Source organism: Physella acuta, unplaced genomic scaffold, assembly GCF_028476545.2.
Source record: "Physella acuta isolate Inbredline_101_S28 unplaced genomic scaffold, ASM2847654v3 ptg000795l, whole genome shotgun sequence".
NCBI lineage: Eukaryota > Metazoa > Mollusca > Gastropoda > Physidae > Physella > Physella acuta.
In genome coordinates this window covers 208,883-229,455 of record NW_026732313.1, presented here as the reverse complement: position 1 = coordinate 229,455, position 20,573 = coordinate 208,883, and the positions used below count along the sequence as shown (strand labels likewise).

The window sequence follows — 20,573 nt, the reverse complement described above, 5'->3', positions numbered from 1 at the left end:
TTATTTGAAAGTTTCCATATTACTCTTAACATGAAAATACTTGGAAAGAATTGGAAAGAAATGGGGAAAAAATCGTAAGTAACAGAAAAGCATGGGCGAGTGATGTAGATAGCCCTGCTCTAAAACTTTTCTCCAACTGTACAGTAATAAAATATTAACATGATTTTATATACGTGTGATCCCCCCTCTCTTTTGTTATGTGTTTAACGTAATATACGATACAATAACAGTTTCTATTTAATAGACCCAAATATAATTCATGTTAAAAATTAATTCACAGAAAAAAACAAAAAATTTGCATGTTTGTGATTTGTTTAAGTAAATACATTTATTTTGCAATTTTTAAAAATATTGGTCGTTTATCTACAAATGCTTATATGATCCAAGTACGCCATGTACTGTTAATGTTAGACTTGTGGTTGTTGGTTAGTGCTCTGGTCCTTGACTTTCTTCACCTGTACAGCGCTGACATGACCTCGGTACGGCCTGTGGACAGTTTGTATCAGATCACCATCACTAGACACACGGGGCAGGGGAAGTAGAGTTCATCTGTTTCCATGGACCTCGTCATTTAATGGGATGAGTGAGGATAACGTGAGGCAGGTACCCCAATCAGAGTCAAGTAAAAACTCGAGCTCGGTCATTGAACTCGAGACTTTCGGTTGAGCAGTCGAAAGCTCTGCCGTTCAACCACGCCCGTCCATTTGTATGAGATATTTGAACAATCCAAAATGCCCAGCCACATTTACCTCTCCTAAAGCAGTCCTCTGTGCCAGCAGTGAAACTTCCAGACTTTTTTCTCCGGGGGGGGAGGGGGGGGGGGCAAATTACAATTACAATTTCCGGGAAGGGGGTGCGGACACTGTTAAAGGTGTATATTTTCTGTATAAATTCTATTTCGTTTAGGAACAAAGAGGGGGTGGGGAGAAGAGATGCCTGGAAGAAACTCGGTGTGCCAGTATTAAACGCATGTGTCTGAATGAATCAAAGAAGTTTCATAAAATACTTATTGACTCTTCTCCCATTACCTCGGCACCATTTCACTCCTTACGTAAATAATAAAGCAATCTTTTTGTAAAATGTTACCTGATTTTTACTAGATCTAGAGCTTATTGCAGTAAACGTCTTGAAGCTTTTTATATTAACATCATCTTTACTTGAGGTTTTCAGAAAACGCTTTAAAGCTTTTTATATCATTATATTACTTGTCCTCTTTAGTAAGCGTCTTGAAGCTTTAAACTCACCTGATCTTTACATAAGCTTTTTTCAGTAAGATTCTTAAAAAGTTGCATATTTTTCCTGATTTATACTAGCTCTCTCAGTAATCACCTTAAAGCCTTGTATATTTACCAGATATTGATATACGATCTGCTCCCTAAAAGTCTTAGAGCCCTGTATATTTACCTGGATATTAATATACGCTCTGCTCCCTAAAAGTCTTAGAGCCCTGTATATATACCAGATATTGACAAGTGCTCTGCTCAGTAAAAGTCTTAAAGCATTGTTTGTTTACCTTATCTTGACATGAGCTCTCTTCAATAAACGTCTAGAAGCCATGTATATCGGCTTGTCGTGTTTATCATCTTTCAGATACACGACTTTCTTGATGCCAGATTGGATGATTATCTGCGCACAGCTGTTGCAGGGAAACAGCGACACGTACATCTTACAGCCTGTTGTGTCAGTGCTGTTGCTGTTCAGTACAGCATTCATCTCCGCGTGGCACACTGTATGAAATAAAAAGCACCGAGGCAACAAAGATCAATGTATAAAATATACAAGTAATGTAGCCGTACGTGTTAGCTTATGGGGGCGGCGTGGTTTGCTTCAGAAATATTTTTTTAAAGTAACATAAAAGTTAAAATTGATATAAATATAGCGTTTGTTGGAGATATATAAATAGTAAAGAAAAAAGAAACGGTATGTAGAGAAAGAAGGCAATAACAAAATTAATAAACTTTTTTTTTCGTTTTTCTTTACTAATGCCCATAATTAGCGTAGAGGGTTATCTCCCTTAGCCAGGCAAACTGACAAGAATTCCCTCCAGGCTTTGCTTCAAGGGGTGCACCCCCCCTTGTCCCGAAGAAAGTTTATCCCCTTCCCCTTTCCCGAACGAAATGGCATTTATATAGAAAACATAATTTTACTAGTGCCCCCCCCCCCCCCCCCCCCCCGGAAAATGTAGTGCCACCCTTCCCTTGGAAAAAAAAAGTCTGGAAGAAACACTGACTCCGACTAACTGGCTTAACACCGGTTTGTTCTTCGTGTATTCCTCGCTTCCGGACTGAAGGTAATAACCGCTGCAAATTATTGAACATAACTGCGGAAATTTAACTGCCGAATTTAACTGCCGTAGCGTACACTCTTTCTTTTCTTTTTCTACGCAGTACTTTAACTTCATCATTATCTAACTTGTTTTTAAATAAATAGTAAACAATTAGATAATAGGCGAATTTTTTATACCAGTAAGCTTAATTTCAAGGCAGTCTTGTTTTAGCCGGTGTTTTAAAAGTTGTTCTTTGTCTTATGTCCGGGTTCTAGTTTTGTCCATGCCGGCGTCCTGTCGACTTTTATACATGTCGGTTTTATGTCCAGTCGGCCTTTTGAACATGTCGGCCTTTTGTACACTCGGCCTTTAGTCCGGATCGCAAACGCTGCGGTGTTTAAGTAAAGGGAGACACTCAAAAGTGAGTACGTAAGATAGGAGTAGTCACAGCCCTTTGATGGTCAGTGGGCTCCACGGTTGTACATCCAAAATGTCATAGTGTTTACATGTATTAAATGGCACCAATAAAACAGTTGTAAACAGCGTGGTACAATTGTTTAAGTCTTACCCAGTGTTTCTTCCAGACTTTTTTCTCGGGGGGGGGGGGGGAGATTTTGAAATTTTCGGGAGGGGGGGGGGGGGGGGCGGTCAACATTTTTTCGGGGGGGGGGGGTGGGCGCACACTAGTAAAAGTGTGTGTTTACTATATAAAATCCATCTCGTTTCGGGGGGGGGGGGGCGGTAGACTTTCTTCAGGCATTCCAGGCATCCTTTTTTTTTTGGGGGGGGGGGGATGCCTGGAAGCAACTCTGGTCTTACCGTACGGAGGTTTTGGACTCGGTATCTGTAACTTCTCCTCTTGACCACGGCATCTCGTCGTCATGGCAACCGTCCGGCATGCCGTTGTAGCCGGTGGCCACAACGCGTTTTCTTTTGTTAACGATGCACGCTCCCACCTGGAGGTATTGTGATCAATTGTAATTAACAGTATTCTCTTTCCTCCTCTCTCTCTCCTCTCTCTCGCTCGCTTTTTCTCTCTCACACAGCCACGTACACCCGCGCCTAAACACACTCACCTACACATTAAACGCACACACCACACACACACACACATCTATATATATACTATATATATATATAAATATATATATATATATATATATATATAAATATATATATATATATATATATATATATATATATATATATATATATATATATATATATATATATATATATATATATATATATATATATATATATATATATACTATATATATATATATATATATATATATATATTTAAAATGCTACCTCTCTGCACACACACCACACACACATTCCTCCATGACAAAGTCATTAGTGGAAGTTGTGGGGTGGATACCCTGGCAGAGTTTTCTTCCAGGCATCTCTTCGGGGGGGGGGGGGGGGGGGAGTGTTGACCACCCCCCCCCCCCCCCCCCCCCCCCCCCCCGAAAAATATCCAATGCCCCCCCATGAGAAAAAAGTCCTGGAAGAAACACTGTACCCTGGGTTACCGCCCTTGATGTCCCCCACCCTCGCGACACCACTAAAAACACTAGCCTACAGGTAACTGAGGATCACCTGCGTGTTTGGGTCCTTACTTCTCTGGGCACTCAGCAAGGCCATGGACATGAAGTAATCTTCCCCAGTCCAGGTAATTTTCACGTTTCTTCTGTGCCTGTGGCTCACTACAAACGTTACGACATGTTCGTTAACTATGTTTTTTTTAAAAGAGTATGTCTTTAACAAACATTAATAAAACGAATATAAATACATAATTCTATTTTTAAAACCCATATTTAATTAGTTTAATAGTAATACGCTTCTTTTTTTATTACTACGAGCCGACCCGCGGCATATCATACGCCGCTATTTAGTTGTTTTATTTTCTACTTTTCAGTAATTTATAATTTGTGAATTCGACAGTACCAATGCTGCCACTGAAAATATTTCCTTTAAAACACTATCAGTAGGTCATTAAGGACGATACTACCCCCTCCCTCCTTACTCCCTACCCTACCCTACACCCCCCCCCCCCCCGTGAAAGCAGCCTCCTCTTAGTTACCTCCCCTAAGTTTAAAATCGTTTCAAACTAAATTATCTGCCCCTAATAGCCGTCACTAAACCCGGCTCTACGAATGTAAACATTTAGCGTGAACCACAGCTCACCAGACCATGTAATGGTGGGGAGGTAGGAAGCGCGCTTACAGCTTGTTTTCTAGCGTCTCCAAGAAGAAAATTATATATGGATGTTTATTAGATTTTAAAATTACGCTCAGAAGTTTTTCCGATCCATGCCAACAAAAAAATTAAATTAAAAACTAGAAATAAAGATATAAAGAAGTTTGAGTTTTAAATAGGTAAATGCACGCAACAAGGGTGAATCTCTTTACTCAGAAATTGTAATAAAAAAAACTTTTACTTACCCATTCTCTTGTCCTGAACTTTTTGAACTTTCAGCCATTTTGTTTTTGAAACAGTATAACTAAAATTAAATCATTTTATTCTAGATGTAACATTAGTGAATAAACAATACAGTATCTAATCATGAACAAATATCTGGTTCATATATCAGTAGTGTGATTCATTTAAGAATTTTTCAATTATTAATTATAATTTTTGGAAAATAAATCATTGGTGTTGTTTCAAAATCATCCAATTAATTGTCTAAAACATGTCATATAAAGCATGTAATATAGCAATATGTAGTAAATAAGATTATACCTAATTAACTGATAAATTTACCTGTTGGTGCTGGCTGTTGTATTAGGTAACTGATAACATTGATGTCACATATGTATATGTGTGTTGTTATCTCATCGCATGAAGTATGGTACTGGGCAAAGCTGCATGTGACTGTTGCATCAAACTTATCTAATCTTGGTGTGCAGTAGATTACTAAATTTGCAGTAATGAGCTTCATCCAGGTCATATTGACCTCGACATTTTGCATGTGTTTGTTTACCTGATATTGACATACGCTCTGTTCTGTAAAAATCATAGAGCCCTGAATATTTAAGTATTGTAATCATGCGAGTAATCAAAATCAAGATTTTGTCACATCTTGACGTTTCACACCTTCAAGAAACAGACCCAACTTCTAAAAACCTGTCTCTGTATGTGTGTACACGATAACTTTGGTTTTAATTAGGTTGACACAATTTCATATAATCTACATATAGGAATATATACGTGGGTTTTTATTAACTTTTCCGGTAATTTTTCAATATTTTATTTTCACAAAATCTTTTAGAATTTCATAGGTTTACATCACATTTTCTATAAACTTTCACCTCAATACACCGCTTTTCACGCACTTTTGATAATGTAGCTCTTACACTGTTATCATCATTCATAGTTAAAGACTACTAATAAGTCCTTTGCCTTATAGACAGAGTTTCTTCCAGGCATCTCTTCGGGGAAGGGGGGGGGGGGGCGAAGAAAGTCTACCGCCCCCCGCCCCCACCCCCCCCCCCTCTCAAACGAAAAAAAAATAGAAAACTATACTTTTACCAGTGTCAGCCCCGCCCCCCCCCCCCCTACCCCCTACCTCCATCCCGGAGAAAAGAGTCCGGAAGAAGCACTGTTTATAGAAAAGTATAGATATACTCTAATGGATTTCATTATAAGCCATTGATTATTTATTAAATTATTCAGACCTTGTGGCCAGAGTTTCTTACCGCCCCCCCCCCCCCCCCCCGAACGAAATGAAATTTATATAATTTATATAGAAAATATATACTTTTAACAGTGTCCGCCCCCCCCCCCCCCGAAGAAAGTTTACCGCCCCCCCGCCCCCCCCCCCCGAAGATTTCAAGTGCCCCCCCCCCCCCCCCCCCGGAGAAAAAAGTCTGGAAGAAACACTGCTTGTGGCGGAACACTAAATTGGTCTGCATATTGTTCTGTGTTTCTTCCAGACTTTTTTCTCTCTCCGGGGGGTGGGGGGGGGGGCACTTGAAATTCGAAATTGATTGTAACATGGAAAATAAAAGAATTGACAAGATTTAACTGTGTTCCCGTACTTACTGACCAGTCACTGGTTAAAGATATTGTGTTTCAAAAATTGAGGAAAATTTTCAAAAGTCATAATTTTACATCACGCAAATGCCTATGTGGATTAAATGATCATTGATGGAAAAATAGGCGTGGCCTAGCGGTAGAACGCTAGACTACTAACCCGAAAATCGAATTCGAATCCGGGTTTACGTAAGTAGAAGCTCCGTGTGTCCACTCAGCTCTGATGGGTACCCAGTGTTTCTTCCACACTTTTTTCTCCGGGGGGGGGCACTTGAAATTTTCGGGGGGGGGGGGGGGTAGACTTTCTTCGTGGGGGGGGGGGGGGGCGGACACTGTAAAAAGTATATGTTTTCTATATAAATTATATAAATTTCATTTCGTTCGGGGAGGGGGGGGGGGGCGCTGGAAGAAACTCTGTGGGTACCTGACTCACGTTAGGGAAACAAAGGTGGCTGGACATAGTGCTGACCACATTATCCCCTTGTGAGAAACATATGAACTCTACTTAATCTGTCCCCATTCGTCTTGGGCACGAAGGAGAAAAGATGATGAAAGATGATGAGATGGAAAAATATTAATAATGCGAATCAGCAAAATCTTTGGTGTAAGGGGAAACAACTAAAACTAGTATTCTCATACATTACTTTCACTTTCACTATCTTTTTTATTGAGTTAATAATAATTAAATTAATAAATTATTAAGGCAAGCTTATTGTTTTTCCTTTATCATAATATCGAGACTACTAGATCTAGATTCTAGGATCTAGATTTACTACTTTTAAGAGTTAAGTATACATTTCATCTTATCTACTAGATAGATAATATTAACTTATTATTTTATTAAGATCTAGAATCTAGATCTAGATCTAGATCTAGAACTAGACTCTACTCGTTACTCTAGTATTTTTAATTTTAGTATTATTACTAGATCTAGATATCTAATAAAAAAATATCAATAATGTTTTTGGTAGGCCTAATCTATCGCTTTAGGAGGTTAGGCAGTTAGGTATGTAAAAATCGCCCGCGACTAGTAATGTGAAAAACAGGTGACTCCTTAAATTTTAATAATTATTTAACGTTTTGAGTAGGATTTATTTGAAAAATACAAAATGTTCCCTTGTTTCATTTATGTACCTGTTTTTAAACAGTTGAATTAAAACTTTTCAGTAATAAATGAAGTGTAGCGATGTTTGCAACAGAAACAACATGCTCATTTACTATAGCAGCCATCTTGTTTATTTTTTTTTACCATAAACTTACAGCGCAAGATTCAGGGGAAGCCACTCTAACTTACAGATGGCCACTTTTTACATAGCAAATCCTGCTCGCAAACACTGCTGTTTAAAGTTAATTTCTTGCCTATATTGATATATTTAGCCATTGATTTATGTTTATTATTCATTTATCTATAATATTTGACACAAACATATGATAATATATTTCTATTAAAGTATAATTAAAGCCTTGACAATGAGGTAACTTTTTCGTACATTACAAGCCGCGGGCGATTTTACGTACTTAAAACGATAGATTGCCGTAACATCGAGACTCTAGTCTAGAGTCTAGATCTAGATTTTAGAATTCAATTCAGAATTGATTATTTTAATAGTAATATTAAATTAATATTATAATTATAGGGCTCATTATTATGAGTCATTAGTTAGGGCCATCATTAGGCTGATAATCATAATTGCCATTGGCTGATAAGAGTCACGGTATCACCACATGCCGCCCACCCGTATATCACTAATATCAGTAATATGATAGATAATATCATCTCTGTTACACTTCAGTGTGTAGTGGATAAAAAAGTAAAGAATCATTATTAAATCTTTATTAATTTAATACTATACTTATTTAATACATTACACTTTACACCTTGCAATCCATTGAGCAGATAAAGTAGAGTTCATATGTTTCTTGACCTTGGCATATGAGGCAAAGGTGTGGGAAGCCCTTTATTTAACTTTAGATAGGCCCCTAATATTAAAATTTTTTTTTCCAAGTAGAATCTCTAGGCCTATTAATTTTAGATACCTATGTCCGATTGCAGACTCTTCCATAAAAATAGGTGTGTTGGGTTGTTAGTAGTATTGTAATCTCGACTAATTTTATGGTTAGAAATTAGGGTTAGGCATATGGTAGGACAAGGGTTGGGGTGGTTAGGGGGGCACTTGATATTTTCGGAGGGGCGGACAACATTTTCCTGGGGGGGGGGGATGGGGCAGACACTGGTAAAAGTATATGTCCTATATATATATATATAAATTCCATTTCGTTCGGGGGGGTGGTAGACTTTCTTTGGGGGCGCTTAGACCCTGAAGAGATGCCTGGAAGAAACTCTGGTTAGGGACAGGGTTAGCAGTGACATTAGCAGCCAAGTGTGTATTTAGTAAACAACCAGTAACCCAACACCCCTTTTTTAAAGAAGATTCTATTATTGGACACTGGTATAAAAATTCCTCCTAATTTTTGTTTTATCTTGCAGATGGCCTTGACTAATCAGTCTAAGAAACATTTGAATTTTCTTCTAGACTCCTTACAAGAACAGCAGGACAACCTTCAAACTCTTGTAATAAATTATGTTAAACAAGTTAGTATTTTGTTAGATTTTTCTTTAACTTATAGATTCTAGATCATTTGTTATCTAATAAATAATAGCAAATAAGGAATATCATTGACCAATGAGGTGGACAGGACATTTTCTACTACTGGTTATGTGCCATTGAGGCCATTGACTCCGATTTCAGCCTGCTTTTCTTTTTGGATTTGCTTCCATAGCCTTTGTCCAACCAAGAACAAACTACAAGGCAGCTGTTGTTTGATTTTGGAGTTGTCTCTCCTAGAAGAGTGGCTGTCCCCAGCTAACGAGCCTCATCTGCCCAAGGGTTCGAACTTGAGACTTCTCGGTTTAGCAACCATGAGCTTTACCGACTCGACCACCCCGACCCCACTCCGAGCTTCAATTGTCCTGCTTTTCTAGATGGCAAAGTCAACTTGCCCACTCCTACACCTTTTTCTTAAACTTAAGTAAAAAATAAAGTACCCTTTCAAACCAGATGGCTCTGGCAGCAGGTGAAGTTCACCTGTTTCTTTGACCTCAGCATAATGAAAGAATAGTGTAATCAGCACTATGCCCAGATGCCTTTACTTTCCCCTATTCATGAATGTTAATTTATTCAGAGTTTGGTGGGCTCAGGGACATGCTACAACTCTAGCCCAAGACCCAAACTTTCAGGTTAGCTGTCAATCTCTCTACAATTTAACCATGCTATCCTATATCTAGAAACAAAAATGAGCTTGGCCAGTGCTAAACTTTTTTTTTTTATCTCTACTTAGCTTTAAGGTGTTTTAATATTATGTTTAATATTATTTCATGTGATCTAATATTTTGTTTTCATCAATTTAAAATATATGCTGTTACTATTATATGGGTGCTTTTTAATTATTATTTTTTAAACTCATTACCTAATCTAAGAAATTTCTCAAACAATAATTTCATTTGTTCTTAAGGACTTTATATGATTATTTAAAATTTTGGCATACACATTTATTTATTTTTTTACCATAAAAATTTGTTAAATAACATAAAATAATATTAAAGTTATATGTAATGTAGTTACAAAAAATTAAAAATATTAGCTTAATTGATTTATTTTAATTATTTTGATAGATAACCAAACAAACGAGAGAATGGTTGGGTCAACAATCTGACAGTCTTCAGCTAACAGAAATCATGGCCACAGTATCGTCTGCTAACTCTGCTTTACTTCAGACCATAGAGATTATATCCAGTAATTGAATTTTTATTTATGCAATCTTTATATATTATATCTGGAAATACCACTCTTATTTTCACAATCTTAAGGAATCTCTGATGATAAAACTTTTTCCCATAATTTTAATATATTGTATCCAGTAATTAAACTTTTATTTATGCAATCTTTAGATATTATATCTGGTAATTAAACTTTTTTTATGCTATCTTAAGATTTTATAGTTGATAATTAAACATTTCACTACTCAATCTTAAGATATATCTTTACATTGAAACTTGGTATTGCAGTTTTGATAGTAAAATATAATTAAATATAATAAATTATTTATTAAACTATAAAATATGTTTGCTCATAGGATCTGGCCAACACTTATATATCAATCAAACAGAGGAAGTATCAACAAAAACAGCAGAAACAGTATCAGAACAACAAGAGAGTACAATGACCCAACCTGTTTCAGGTATAATTACTCTGCTGTAGTCTTGTAATTTTCTCCTATGTTATTTGTGCTTAGATTAACAGGTAGTGTTAGTATCCTCACAAATTCAAGACAATTACAGGTACAATGGGCATTTTGACCCAAGGTCTTTGTCAAACTTCCATTATAGGCCCTTATCTGTAATTGCCTTGAAATTGTGATACTAACACTATCTGTTTTATTACTATGTGCATAAACCTCACCACAGCTACCACTTTTATGTTATTTGTGAAATCTACATTGTTTTATATTTATTTGTATTACCATTTTTACATTGACTGTAAGTTAGTATAAACATTGAACTAAGGTAGAAAAACCATTGCAAGCAGTGTAAGAAAAAATTAAGGTATGCATAGAAGACAGTTCTGTGTGATATATAAGTACAGTACTACATGGGATGGTGCGGTCTAGCAGTATTCCGCTAAACTGCTTACCTGAAAGTCTCAAGCTCCAATCCGGGTTCAAGTCAGAAGAATGTCGCATCAGTCTATCCAGCTGTCTCAAATTTGGGAATGTAAAAGTGGCTGGGTTTAGAAACGGGTGAACTCTACTTCACTTGCCCCATGTACCGTCCATGTTTGGGAAAGTAAAGGTGGCTGGGTTTAGAAACGGGTGAACTCTACTTCACTTGCCCCATGTACCGTCCACGTTTGGGAAAGTAAAGGTGGCTGGGTTTAGAAACGGGTGAACTCTACTTCACTTGCCCCATTTACCGTCCACGTTTGGGAAAGTAAAGGTGGCTGGGTTTAGAAACGGGTGAACTCTACTTCACTTGCCCCATGTACCGTCCACGTTTGGGAAAGTAAAGGTGGCTGGGTTTAGAAACAGGTGAACTCTACTTCACTTGTCCCATGTACCATCAGGTTTGAAAAGGGAACAAGATTAAAAACACAGGGCTCAGAGTTTTAAAAATTAATCTTATTCAATCTAACATCCATAATGGATTCTCGGCACGCCAGGAGTGGTAAAGACTAGCAAATATTTTAAACAATATACGTAAAGGTGACTGGCCAATACATTTGGCATGTAAAGTTAGCTGATCAGTATAATTAGCCACATTTTCCTTACATAACATCTGTTTCTTTCCCTTGCTCACAACATAAAGATGTCACTATGTTACCATAACGACGTCTCTACTTCTTTAGATGACTTTGAATTGACTTGCTCACAACATAAAGATGTCACTATGTTACCATAAAGATGTCCCTACTTTTATAGATGACTTTGACTTAACTTGCTCACAACATAAAGATGTCACTATGTTACCATAAAGATGCCCCTACTTCTATAGATGAATTTGAATTGACTTGCTCACAACATAAAGATGTCACTATGTTACCATAACGATGCCCCTACTTCTTTAGATGACTTTGAATTGACTTGCTCACAACATAAAGATGTCACTATGTTACCATAAAGATGCCCCTACTTCTATAGATGACTTTGAATTGACTTGCTCACAACATAAAGATGTCACTATGTTACCATAAAGATGCCCCTACTTCTATAGATGACTTTGAATTGACTTGCTCACAACATAAGGATGTCACTATCTTACCATAATGATGCCCCTACTTCTATAGATAACTTTGACTTAACTTGCTCACAACATAAAGATGTCACTATGTTACCATAACGATGCCCCTACTACGATAGATAACCTTGACTTTACTTATTCACTTGTGGCCTCAGAGAAGCAAAGTGCTGCAGCTACACCTCTCCACTGGCTTTGAGCATCTCTCTTTATATGCTCCCATGTAATCCCAGTAGCCCTTGCTTCATTTTGTACTGTCCTTCTCCATGATTTCCTTGGCCGGCCTACTTTCCTCTTCCCCTAGTGATTCCAGTCTAATGTTTTCTTCACAAATTTTTTCTCTCTCCCTTCTCAGGACATGTCCTGTCCATCCTCATTGGTGGGCTTTAATGTCCATGTATACGGGCTGTTATTTTGTATTTCGCTACAGGTCTTTATTGGATATTTTGTCTGGTCATACAATAAAAGATACATTCTACTTCATCTTCTCTAGACTCTAGATGCTATCCTCTCCTTTTTTTTTTTATTACAGAAGATTCTCTTTCCTTTATAAAATCAAGACTGGATTCAGTTGAAAAATCTATTTTTGAACTAAAAGAAACAACTCTAGCTATTCAATCAGAACAGTTGGATATACATGAATGGAAAACTAATATTGGGAGAAAAGTTACTAAACTTTCTAAAAGACAAAAACAGGATCAAAATAACATTGAAAAAACAATGGAGATGCAAGAAGATGTGCAAGCATTAAATGATAATATCACTGAGTTCAAAAGCAGGATGAAATATTTAACTTTATCAGTGTCGAAGAATGATGAGAATGTAAAAAAAGAGATCAAATCACTATCAGAGAAGACAGAGAGTTACATCAAGGTGACAGATAAAACTGCAGGTTTTGTGGCCAAATTGCTTGAAAAAGATACTACAGATGTCATCACAGAGAAGTTGGACAAGTTAAATTTACAGGTTTGCTTAACAATTATTAACATGTCATAACATATTTTTTTAAAACTAAGTCTTTGACAGAAACAAAATACATAAAAATAACAAATTTAAAAGAAAATAATTTTAAGTTGGCTAACACATATAGACTTGGTTTTTTTGTGAGTCTCAACCACTGAGACAGTTGAAATTAAACAAATTTTACTGGCCAAAATTCCCTATTGGGTCATTGAGGGTGTTAAGTTTTACCATCATTATATTAAGGGCTGGGGTTGTAAGCCAGTTAAGAAAAGATTAAATTGGTGTCTGATTTCTATTTAGTTGATAAAACTTTTTTACCTTACATTAAGTATTGGCATAAGAGGAAGAGACTTACCAATTTGGCCCTGATGTTCTTTAGAGGGGGTGGACAAATTAGAGCCTGGGATTCAAACCTAAAATTTTCAGGCTAGTAGTTGTGCACTACAGCCACATTATTCCCATGTGATGGTGTGGTTTTGTGGTAAAATACATAATTACTCACACCTAAAATCTCTAGACTGGACTGTATGCATGTGTCCTGAGGATGCACCAGAGCCCACCCAGCTCAGATAAATACCTGGCTCAAGTTGGGTAGAGGTGACTGGGTCTATAACTGAGACACTAATTCATCTGCCCCTTTGGCTTTCTGATCTAAAAACTGGGCTTTACATTTTTTACTTTACTAACTTTTTATTTACTGTATGCTGTTATAGCTAACATCAAAGACCACTCTTACTTCACTGGTTGTGGGATGGCGTGGCCTAGCTGTAGAGCGCTAGACTGCTAGCCCTAAAGTCTCTATTTCAAATACGGGTTCAACTCAATGTCCCTAAGTCCACCATGCTCTGATGGGTACCTTGCTCATGTTAGGGAAAGCAAAGGCTGCTCGGCTTACTGCTGACCACACTATTCTTTTATATGTCACAAAAACAGGTGAACTCTACTTCACTTTCCCCATGGAACTTTTTTACTTCACTAGTTAAATGAGATAACTTCCAATCTAATCCTAATCCAAAACTTTGCCAACCTAACCTTACTACTATAGGTAGTAAAGGGTGCTAGGCATTGTCCTGACACAATTAACTTTTATGCAATGGTATGAAAAAATAGATGAACTCTAATTCATTTGCTTTATGGGCCCTCATTTCTAAAAGATAATTTTACTACTCAATTTAGTTGCCTTATACAAAAATTAAATTGTTTATTATCAACCGTCCCCAATTGTATTATAATGAAAGTATTCTATCACATGAATAATAATCTAGTTTCTTTACAATCAATTCATAGCAATATAAACTATCAGATCATAATGATAATTCCTGTTATTATTTCATCACATATAGTATGGTGTTATGTGTAACATTGTGCAGCAGAGACTGACACCCATAGAAAAGATGGTCAAATGTTACCAGTTAGGTCCTACAATTAGAGGAGAGAATTCAAGGAAGGTAAGTCAATGTTCTTCTGTACAGAATAAGTTTGTTCTGTCTAGAGCAGGGGTTCCCAACCTTTTTTTACTCTAGAGCACATTCTAAAATATCGGTAGGATGGCGGGCACCACCTATTTTAAATCGACAAACTCCTTTTATAACTTGTCATTTTCCCATAGTTTATTTTCTTATTTTCTTATAGTCATAATGTATTAATAAATAATAAACAAAAATGTTTCAAAATAATAAAATTATTTGGCATTTTTTTCAAATTGCATACACACAGAGAAATGTATTTACAAAACGTTAAGAAAGTAAACAAAACACATAAATACAAAGAAAACATTTAATTAAAAAATATAATAAAGTCAATGTGATCTTTCGCATTGCATTTCATTGGCCAGAGCTTCATAATTAGGAGCGTATGACGATAATCCTGTTAGCAGACAATCATAAAGATGCTCATTGGTGAGTCGAGATCTATATCTTGATTTTATTAAGTTCATGTTTGAAAACAATGATTCGCATAAATATGTCGAACCGAAAAATGATTCAATTTTATATGCCGCTTTTTTCAACAATGGGAACTTTTCTCTATCCACTGTATTCCAAAAGTCCTCTGACATTAAGGATTTGAGCAAAATATCGTCCTTAAGGTCCAAAATTTTTAACTCTAGTTCTTCTGTCTTACCTTGAACAAAATCTGCCATACATGCGGCTATTTCCATAACATTTATTTGGCAAGTAAAAGGATTGATACAGAAGGAAACTATTGGCCTTGTGATTTGGCGCCTTCAGCGTTTATCGGATCAGTTCGCGGCGTTCGTTCCATTCGTTCACTTTGGGTTTTCTGCGTGTACAAGGTGTGATGTGCAAATGGCACTAGCCGTTCCAGGCTAGCGTAAATAGTGCAGTCTGGCTCGCCGCTAGACAAGTTGGGACAAGTATCAAACATATTTAATAAACCTAGGCAGTCAAAAAAATTAAAACTGTAACAAATGAATAAAAATAAATCGTATTTTAAAATAATGTTTATGAAAAAAATTCTGTCTCTGTGGAATAGTGAGAGGCGGGCACATACGAATCGTCATGGCGCCCGCGGGCACAGGGTTGGGAACCCCTGGTCTAGAGCAAGGTAAAGCAATGTTGTTCTGTACAGAATAAGTTTGTTCTATCCAGATATTTTCAAAAAATATATGTTTCTCATTACTGCTTATTGCATTAAGCCTCAGGAAAATTAGGTGTGGATGGCTATGTTATGAGAACAAATTAAAAAAAAAACAACAGATTTGCAAAATTGGGAATGTTCCCTTTGAAATTTTTGGTTGCACAAAAATTGCAGATTTCAGCCCCACTCTGGCTTGCACAATTTTCTGTAATATTACACGGAAAGTTTAGTGAACACTACCATGCACCATAAGCCAGCGAGGACACGGTTTGAGAAACTTTGACATAGTCAAAAGACTATTGTTGCTGGAAACTAAAGCCTACCTTCTCAAATGATAATGAAATCTACATCTGACACTAACTTCGTGACAAAAGCTGATACCCTTTTCAAAGACATCACTAAAAAGTTAAAAAATAATAGATACAAAACAAAAAAGATATCACTAAAAAGCAAAACAATAATAGAAAGACACAAAACAAAAAAGACATCACTAAAAATTGAAACAATAATAGAAAGACACAAAAAAAAGACATCACTAAAAAGTGAAACAATAATAGAAAGACATAAAACAAAAAAGACATCAATAAAAAGAGAAAAAATAATATAAAGAAACAAAACAAAAAAGACATCATTAAAAAGTGAAACAATAATAGAAAGACACAAAACTAAAAAGACATCACTAAAAAGTGAAACAATAATAGAAAGAAACAAAACAAAAAAGACATCACTAAAAAGTGAAACAATAATAGAAAGACACAAAACTAAAAAGACATCACTAAAAAGTGAAACAATAATAGAAAAACACAAAACAAAAAAGACATCACTAAAAATTGAAACAATAATAGAAAGACACAAAACACAAAAGACATCACAAAAAAGTGAAACAATAATAGAAAGACACAAAACAAAAAAGACATCACTAAAAAGTGAAACAATAATAGAAAGACACAAAACAAAAAAGAAATTACTAAATATTGAAAGAATAATAGAAAGACACAAAACAAAAAATCAAGCAAGTAGGGAAAGCCGTGTAAACAATGACAAGCCATTTTTTTCAAAATGGTTTACTTTAAGTTTATTGTTACCAAACTTGTAGCTTATTCTTGTGAGGCCCCTGAGGAGCAAAGGACTAAATCTAAACCTCTCCACTAGATGCTTTTTTGGATGGCCCTCTTCAATTTGGCCAAATTGGCCACTTAGCCCTTGCTTGTCGCTTGTTATACAAAAACTAAAAATGTATCTAATTGGAGCTGCTTGTTTTATTAAACTAATTTAGTGTAAGGTCTAATTAAAAAACATAACTCTTGGCCTGGTGTCTACTCTGCCTTTTGTCTGGATCCTCAATTATAGCATCATAGCACATGTATGATAATGATCAAATTATAACAACAAAATTATAACAAATTTTCGAATCTTAATTTTAATTGTTGTATTTTTAAACATTCAATGAAGTACTGAAAACTGATTCTGTTATCTATTAAATATTGTTATTACATGTTCATGTAGTTATATTTCACCTTCATGTAATTAAAATTAAATGCCTTATTCCATTACAGCTTCAAGATCTGAAAACTGAATTTTCACATATGAGTGAAGAATTGCAATCTTTATGTAAGTATTGCGTAATACCTCTCTCTCCCTCTCTCTCTTCCTCTCCTTTTCTGTTAATAGTGTTAAATGAGCATAACCAACACACCCCATGTGAATGGATATCTCTGTATCTGTCATAGATCTGATCACTGAGTTATTCAAGAAGGCTAGTCATCATTGATATTGTCATAGATAGTTTCACTGAACCATACACAGATGATAGTGTTTGATTGGCATAGCCAGCAATGCTTGAGCGTTGAAGAATCCAGCATCTCTCTCACCCAAGTACCCAGTCCCAAGACCTGTGGGTTTTCATGAGGCCTTTACCTCCCCTCCCTGGTGCAATCCTCTTGTTAGTTTCCGTATGAGTAGCAGTTTGGTTTTAAGTCTAGGCAATGAACTCATTTGCCCATCAGAAGACTCCTGAAGGCCGTTAGATTAGCCCACTGTCATATTTTCCTATAAAAGCATAGCAGTTTTTTTTTTGTGTGAAAAAAGTAAACATGGGGTCTGTGTACAAGGGAGGTAACTTTAAAAAGTAATCAATTTTTTTCAAATTAATTTAATACTATTTTCAACTAAAACAGAAAATGACAAAGTATAGCATTCGTTTAAGTAAGAATTTTGTTATAAATTAAGGTATTTATTTTAATTTATTGTAGAAATTAACTTTCAAGTTAATTTAATATAATTTTTTAGTTATACTATCAATGAAGCCCCCGTAGTTCTAATTACCTTGCAAGTAATAAGTTTGCGAATATTTCACTCGTGTTTCTCTAACAAAAAAATACTATTTAAACTTAAGCACTCCACATAACAAAAACGGAACCCAAGAAGTCAGAACCCACCACATCCAGTGCTAAACATAAGAAAAGGAAATCAGCAACGAAGGCAGATGACATTGAGGACCCATTTATGGACGATGAAGGATTTGCCAAAACATTTCAAGAAGAAGAAATAGGCCTGAGAAGTAGGAGAGCTGGAAAAGAGATGGAAAAAGACCCAGATGAGAAGAAGAAACCATCGCTCTATTTTCGCCCGTGCCATTTGTCTGATCAGTTAGCTGCTGTTGTGGGAAAAAATGAGATGCCAAGGCTGGAGGTTGTGAAGACTTTGTGGTCTATAGTGAAGGAGAGGAATCTTCAGGATCCTAATGACAAAAAATATATGTTGTGTGACGAACAGATGGAACATCTGTTTGGATCAAAGAGAATTAAGCTGTTTGCAATGATGGACTATTTACAGGAACATATAACTGATATTCCTTGTTAAAATTTTGTCAACTTGATGTTTTTTAAAATGTTTGATTAGAAACACCATGTATACATTGCACAGATTAACTAGCAGTTGTAAAAAAAACCATTGAGATTGTTTATAAGAATTTAATTTTTTGCTATCAAAACACTGTTGAGTAAATGATTGTTGTTTAGTGAAAGCATTTAACAAACTGTTTTTATTTAACAAACTGTTTTTATTTAACAAACTGTTTTTATTTAACAAACTGTTTTTATTTAACCACGACTTCTCCATCTACAGAAAACAAAGATCATACCATATTTTCTGTTATAAAAATCTCACGTTTTGATTTTCCCTTAACCATGACTTACCCTTCAACATACTTAAAAAATTGCACAATATTTTCTCTTATATAATGTATCTCACATGCAAATATTTTCCCTTTAACCATTGCTTCCCCTTCTATATGTTACCGAGTCTATTTGCTTGTAGTGCCAAATGTTACCGATTTCACTGCTGACAGAGCCAAATGTTACCGAGTGTATTTACTCGTGCTACCTTTGACCAGCACACAACATCGACCACAATACTCGGAAATGCAGGTTTACATTGATCTCTTTATTACATGAATCAATAGAAATGCTCTACATAACAATGCATCAATGTTCCACAAGAATAAAATGAACCAACTGACCCCCACTGTCCTCACTAGTCCTCACATAACAGAATGCACGTGTCCATAATTCCTATCCTAACACACACGTCTACACCGTTCAATAACCAACTTGATACTGCCCCCGTTCTCAACTGTCGCCTTCCTATTTTATCTCCTCGTATTCATAATCGTATTCGTAATCGTATTCGTAATCGTATTCGTAATCGTATTCGTAATCGATTCTAATCGTTGCATCAGAATATTAATTGCGCAGCTCTGTTGTACAATCCGATTATTAGACCACCTGCACTGTTGCGTCAGCCCAGTTTGGCCTTGGTCATGTCAAAGTTGACAGACTGTAATACGTTCTTATCGTCCCTGGTAACTCCACTAGTTACATATAGAAAACAATGTTGCACAATATGTTCTGTTGTATAAATCTCACTTGTATTAATTTTCTCTTCAACCATGACACCCTCCTACACACCCCAAAGGTTGCATAGTATTTTTCAGTCATTAACATCTCACATGCAATATATTTTCTCTATAACCATTGCTTCCCCTTCTATAGAAAACAATGTTGCACAATATTTACTGTTATAAATCTCACATGTAGAGTTTTTCTCCTTAAATCTTCTACAGACACCCATCACCCTAAAGACCCTCCAGGATTTTCCGCTTCCCTCTACCTAGGTGACCAGCCGACACAGTCTCCTGTAATAGCCAACTTCACCTGGGTCTCCCACACCTGCCCATATTTTAACCCTCTAACTGGCATATTCACTGCACCAGTCCCAGGCTTGTACTTCACAAGCCTAGCTGTCAGACTGGAGGAAGCCAGCAAGATATGGGTTAAACTGGTCAGACAACAGGGCATCACCAGGAAGGAGCTGATATCCGTGTTTTGTGAATCGCAAGGCACGACGGGCTCCAACACCTGCTTGATACACATGAATGTGGGCGATCTTTTGTTTTTGAGGTTGGTCAGTAAAGAAGAAAAAATTCCTGGGACACTTTACTTTATAGCTTTTAGGATTGGTTAAACTTTAGAGACAACTTTGATGTGTAGATTACAATCTTCTTTGTTCTTTAATGTGATATTAAAAGGTATTTCCATCAAGATGTAGCTTACAATCTACATTAATGTAATAATGAATGGGATTTCTATCAAGATGTAGCTTACAATGTTGTTTAATGTGATATTGAAGGGGATTTCAATCATGACATCTAAACATAGTAATTCATGTTCAAGCATTGTAAATAACTAGCTAAAATGCACTCTTAGTTTGCATACCTTGTAAATAATTGTAAATATTTGCCAGACAATGTTGCACTGTTTTTTTTAGTTTTAGATTTATTAACATTATAAATATATAATAACAACACTTAATGTGATATTAAAGGGTACATTAATGTGATAATGAATGGGATTT

At 36.1% G+C, this 20,573-nt stretch overlaps 2 protein-coding genes across 2 annotated transcripts; one reads left to right on the top strand and one right to left on the bottom strand.

Moving 5' to 3' along the window:
- Nucleotides 1–302: 302 nt before the first annotated feature.
- Nucleotides 303–4,754, bottom strand: LOC131951060 (deoxycytidylate deaminase-like). The gene is given in 7 exon segments (XM_059313326.1): nucleotides 303–486; nucleotides 1,514–1,727; nucleotides 2,386–2,389; nucleotides 3,091–3,222; nucleotides 3,872–3,934; nucleotides 3,936–3,978; nucleotides 4,717–4,754. Coding segments are annotated over 7 exon segments (573 nt in total). The 3' UTR covers nucleotides 303–407.
- A 2,245-nt stretch (nucleotides 4,755–6,999) lies between these two features.
- LOC131951059 (uncharacterized) lies at nucleotides 7,000–20,183 on the top strand. The gene is made up of 9 exons (XM_059313325.1): nucleotides 7,000–7,091; nucleotides 8,796–8,900; nucleotides 9,981–10,101; nucleotides 10,442–10,546; nucleotides 12,631–13,064; nucleotides 14,405–14,509; nucleotides 17,216–17,270; nucleotides 18,055–18,516; nucleotides 19,783–20,183. Exons 2-9 carry the CDS (start codon nucleotides 8,796–8,798, stop codon nucleotides 20,181–20,183), a joined length of 1,788 nt encoding a protein of 595 aa, XP_059169308.1. The 5' UTR covers nucleotides 7,000–7,091.
- Nucleotides 20,184–20,573: the final 390 nt, after the last annotated feature.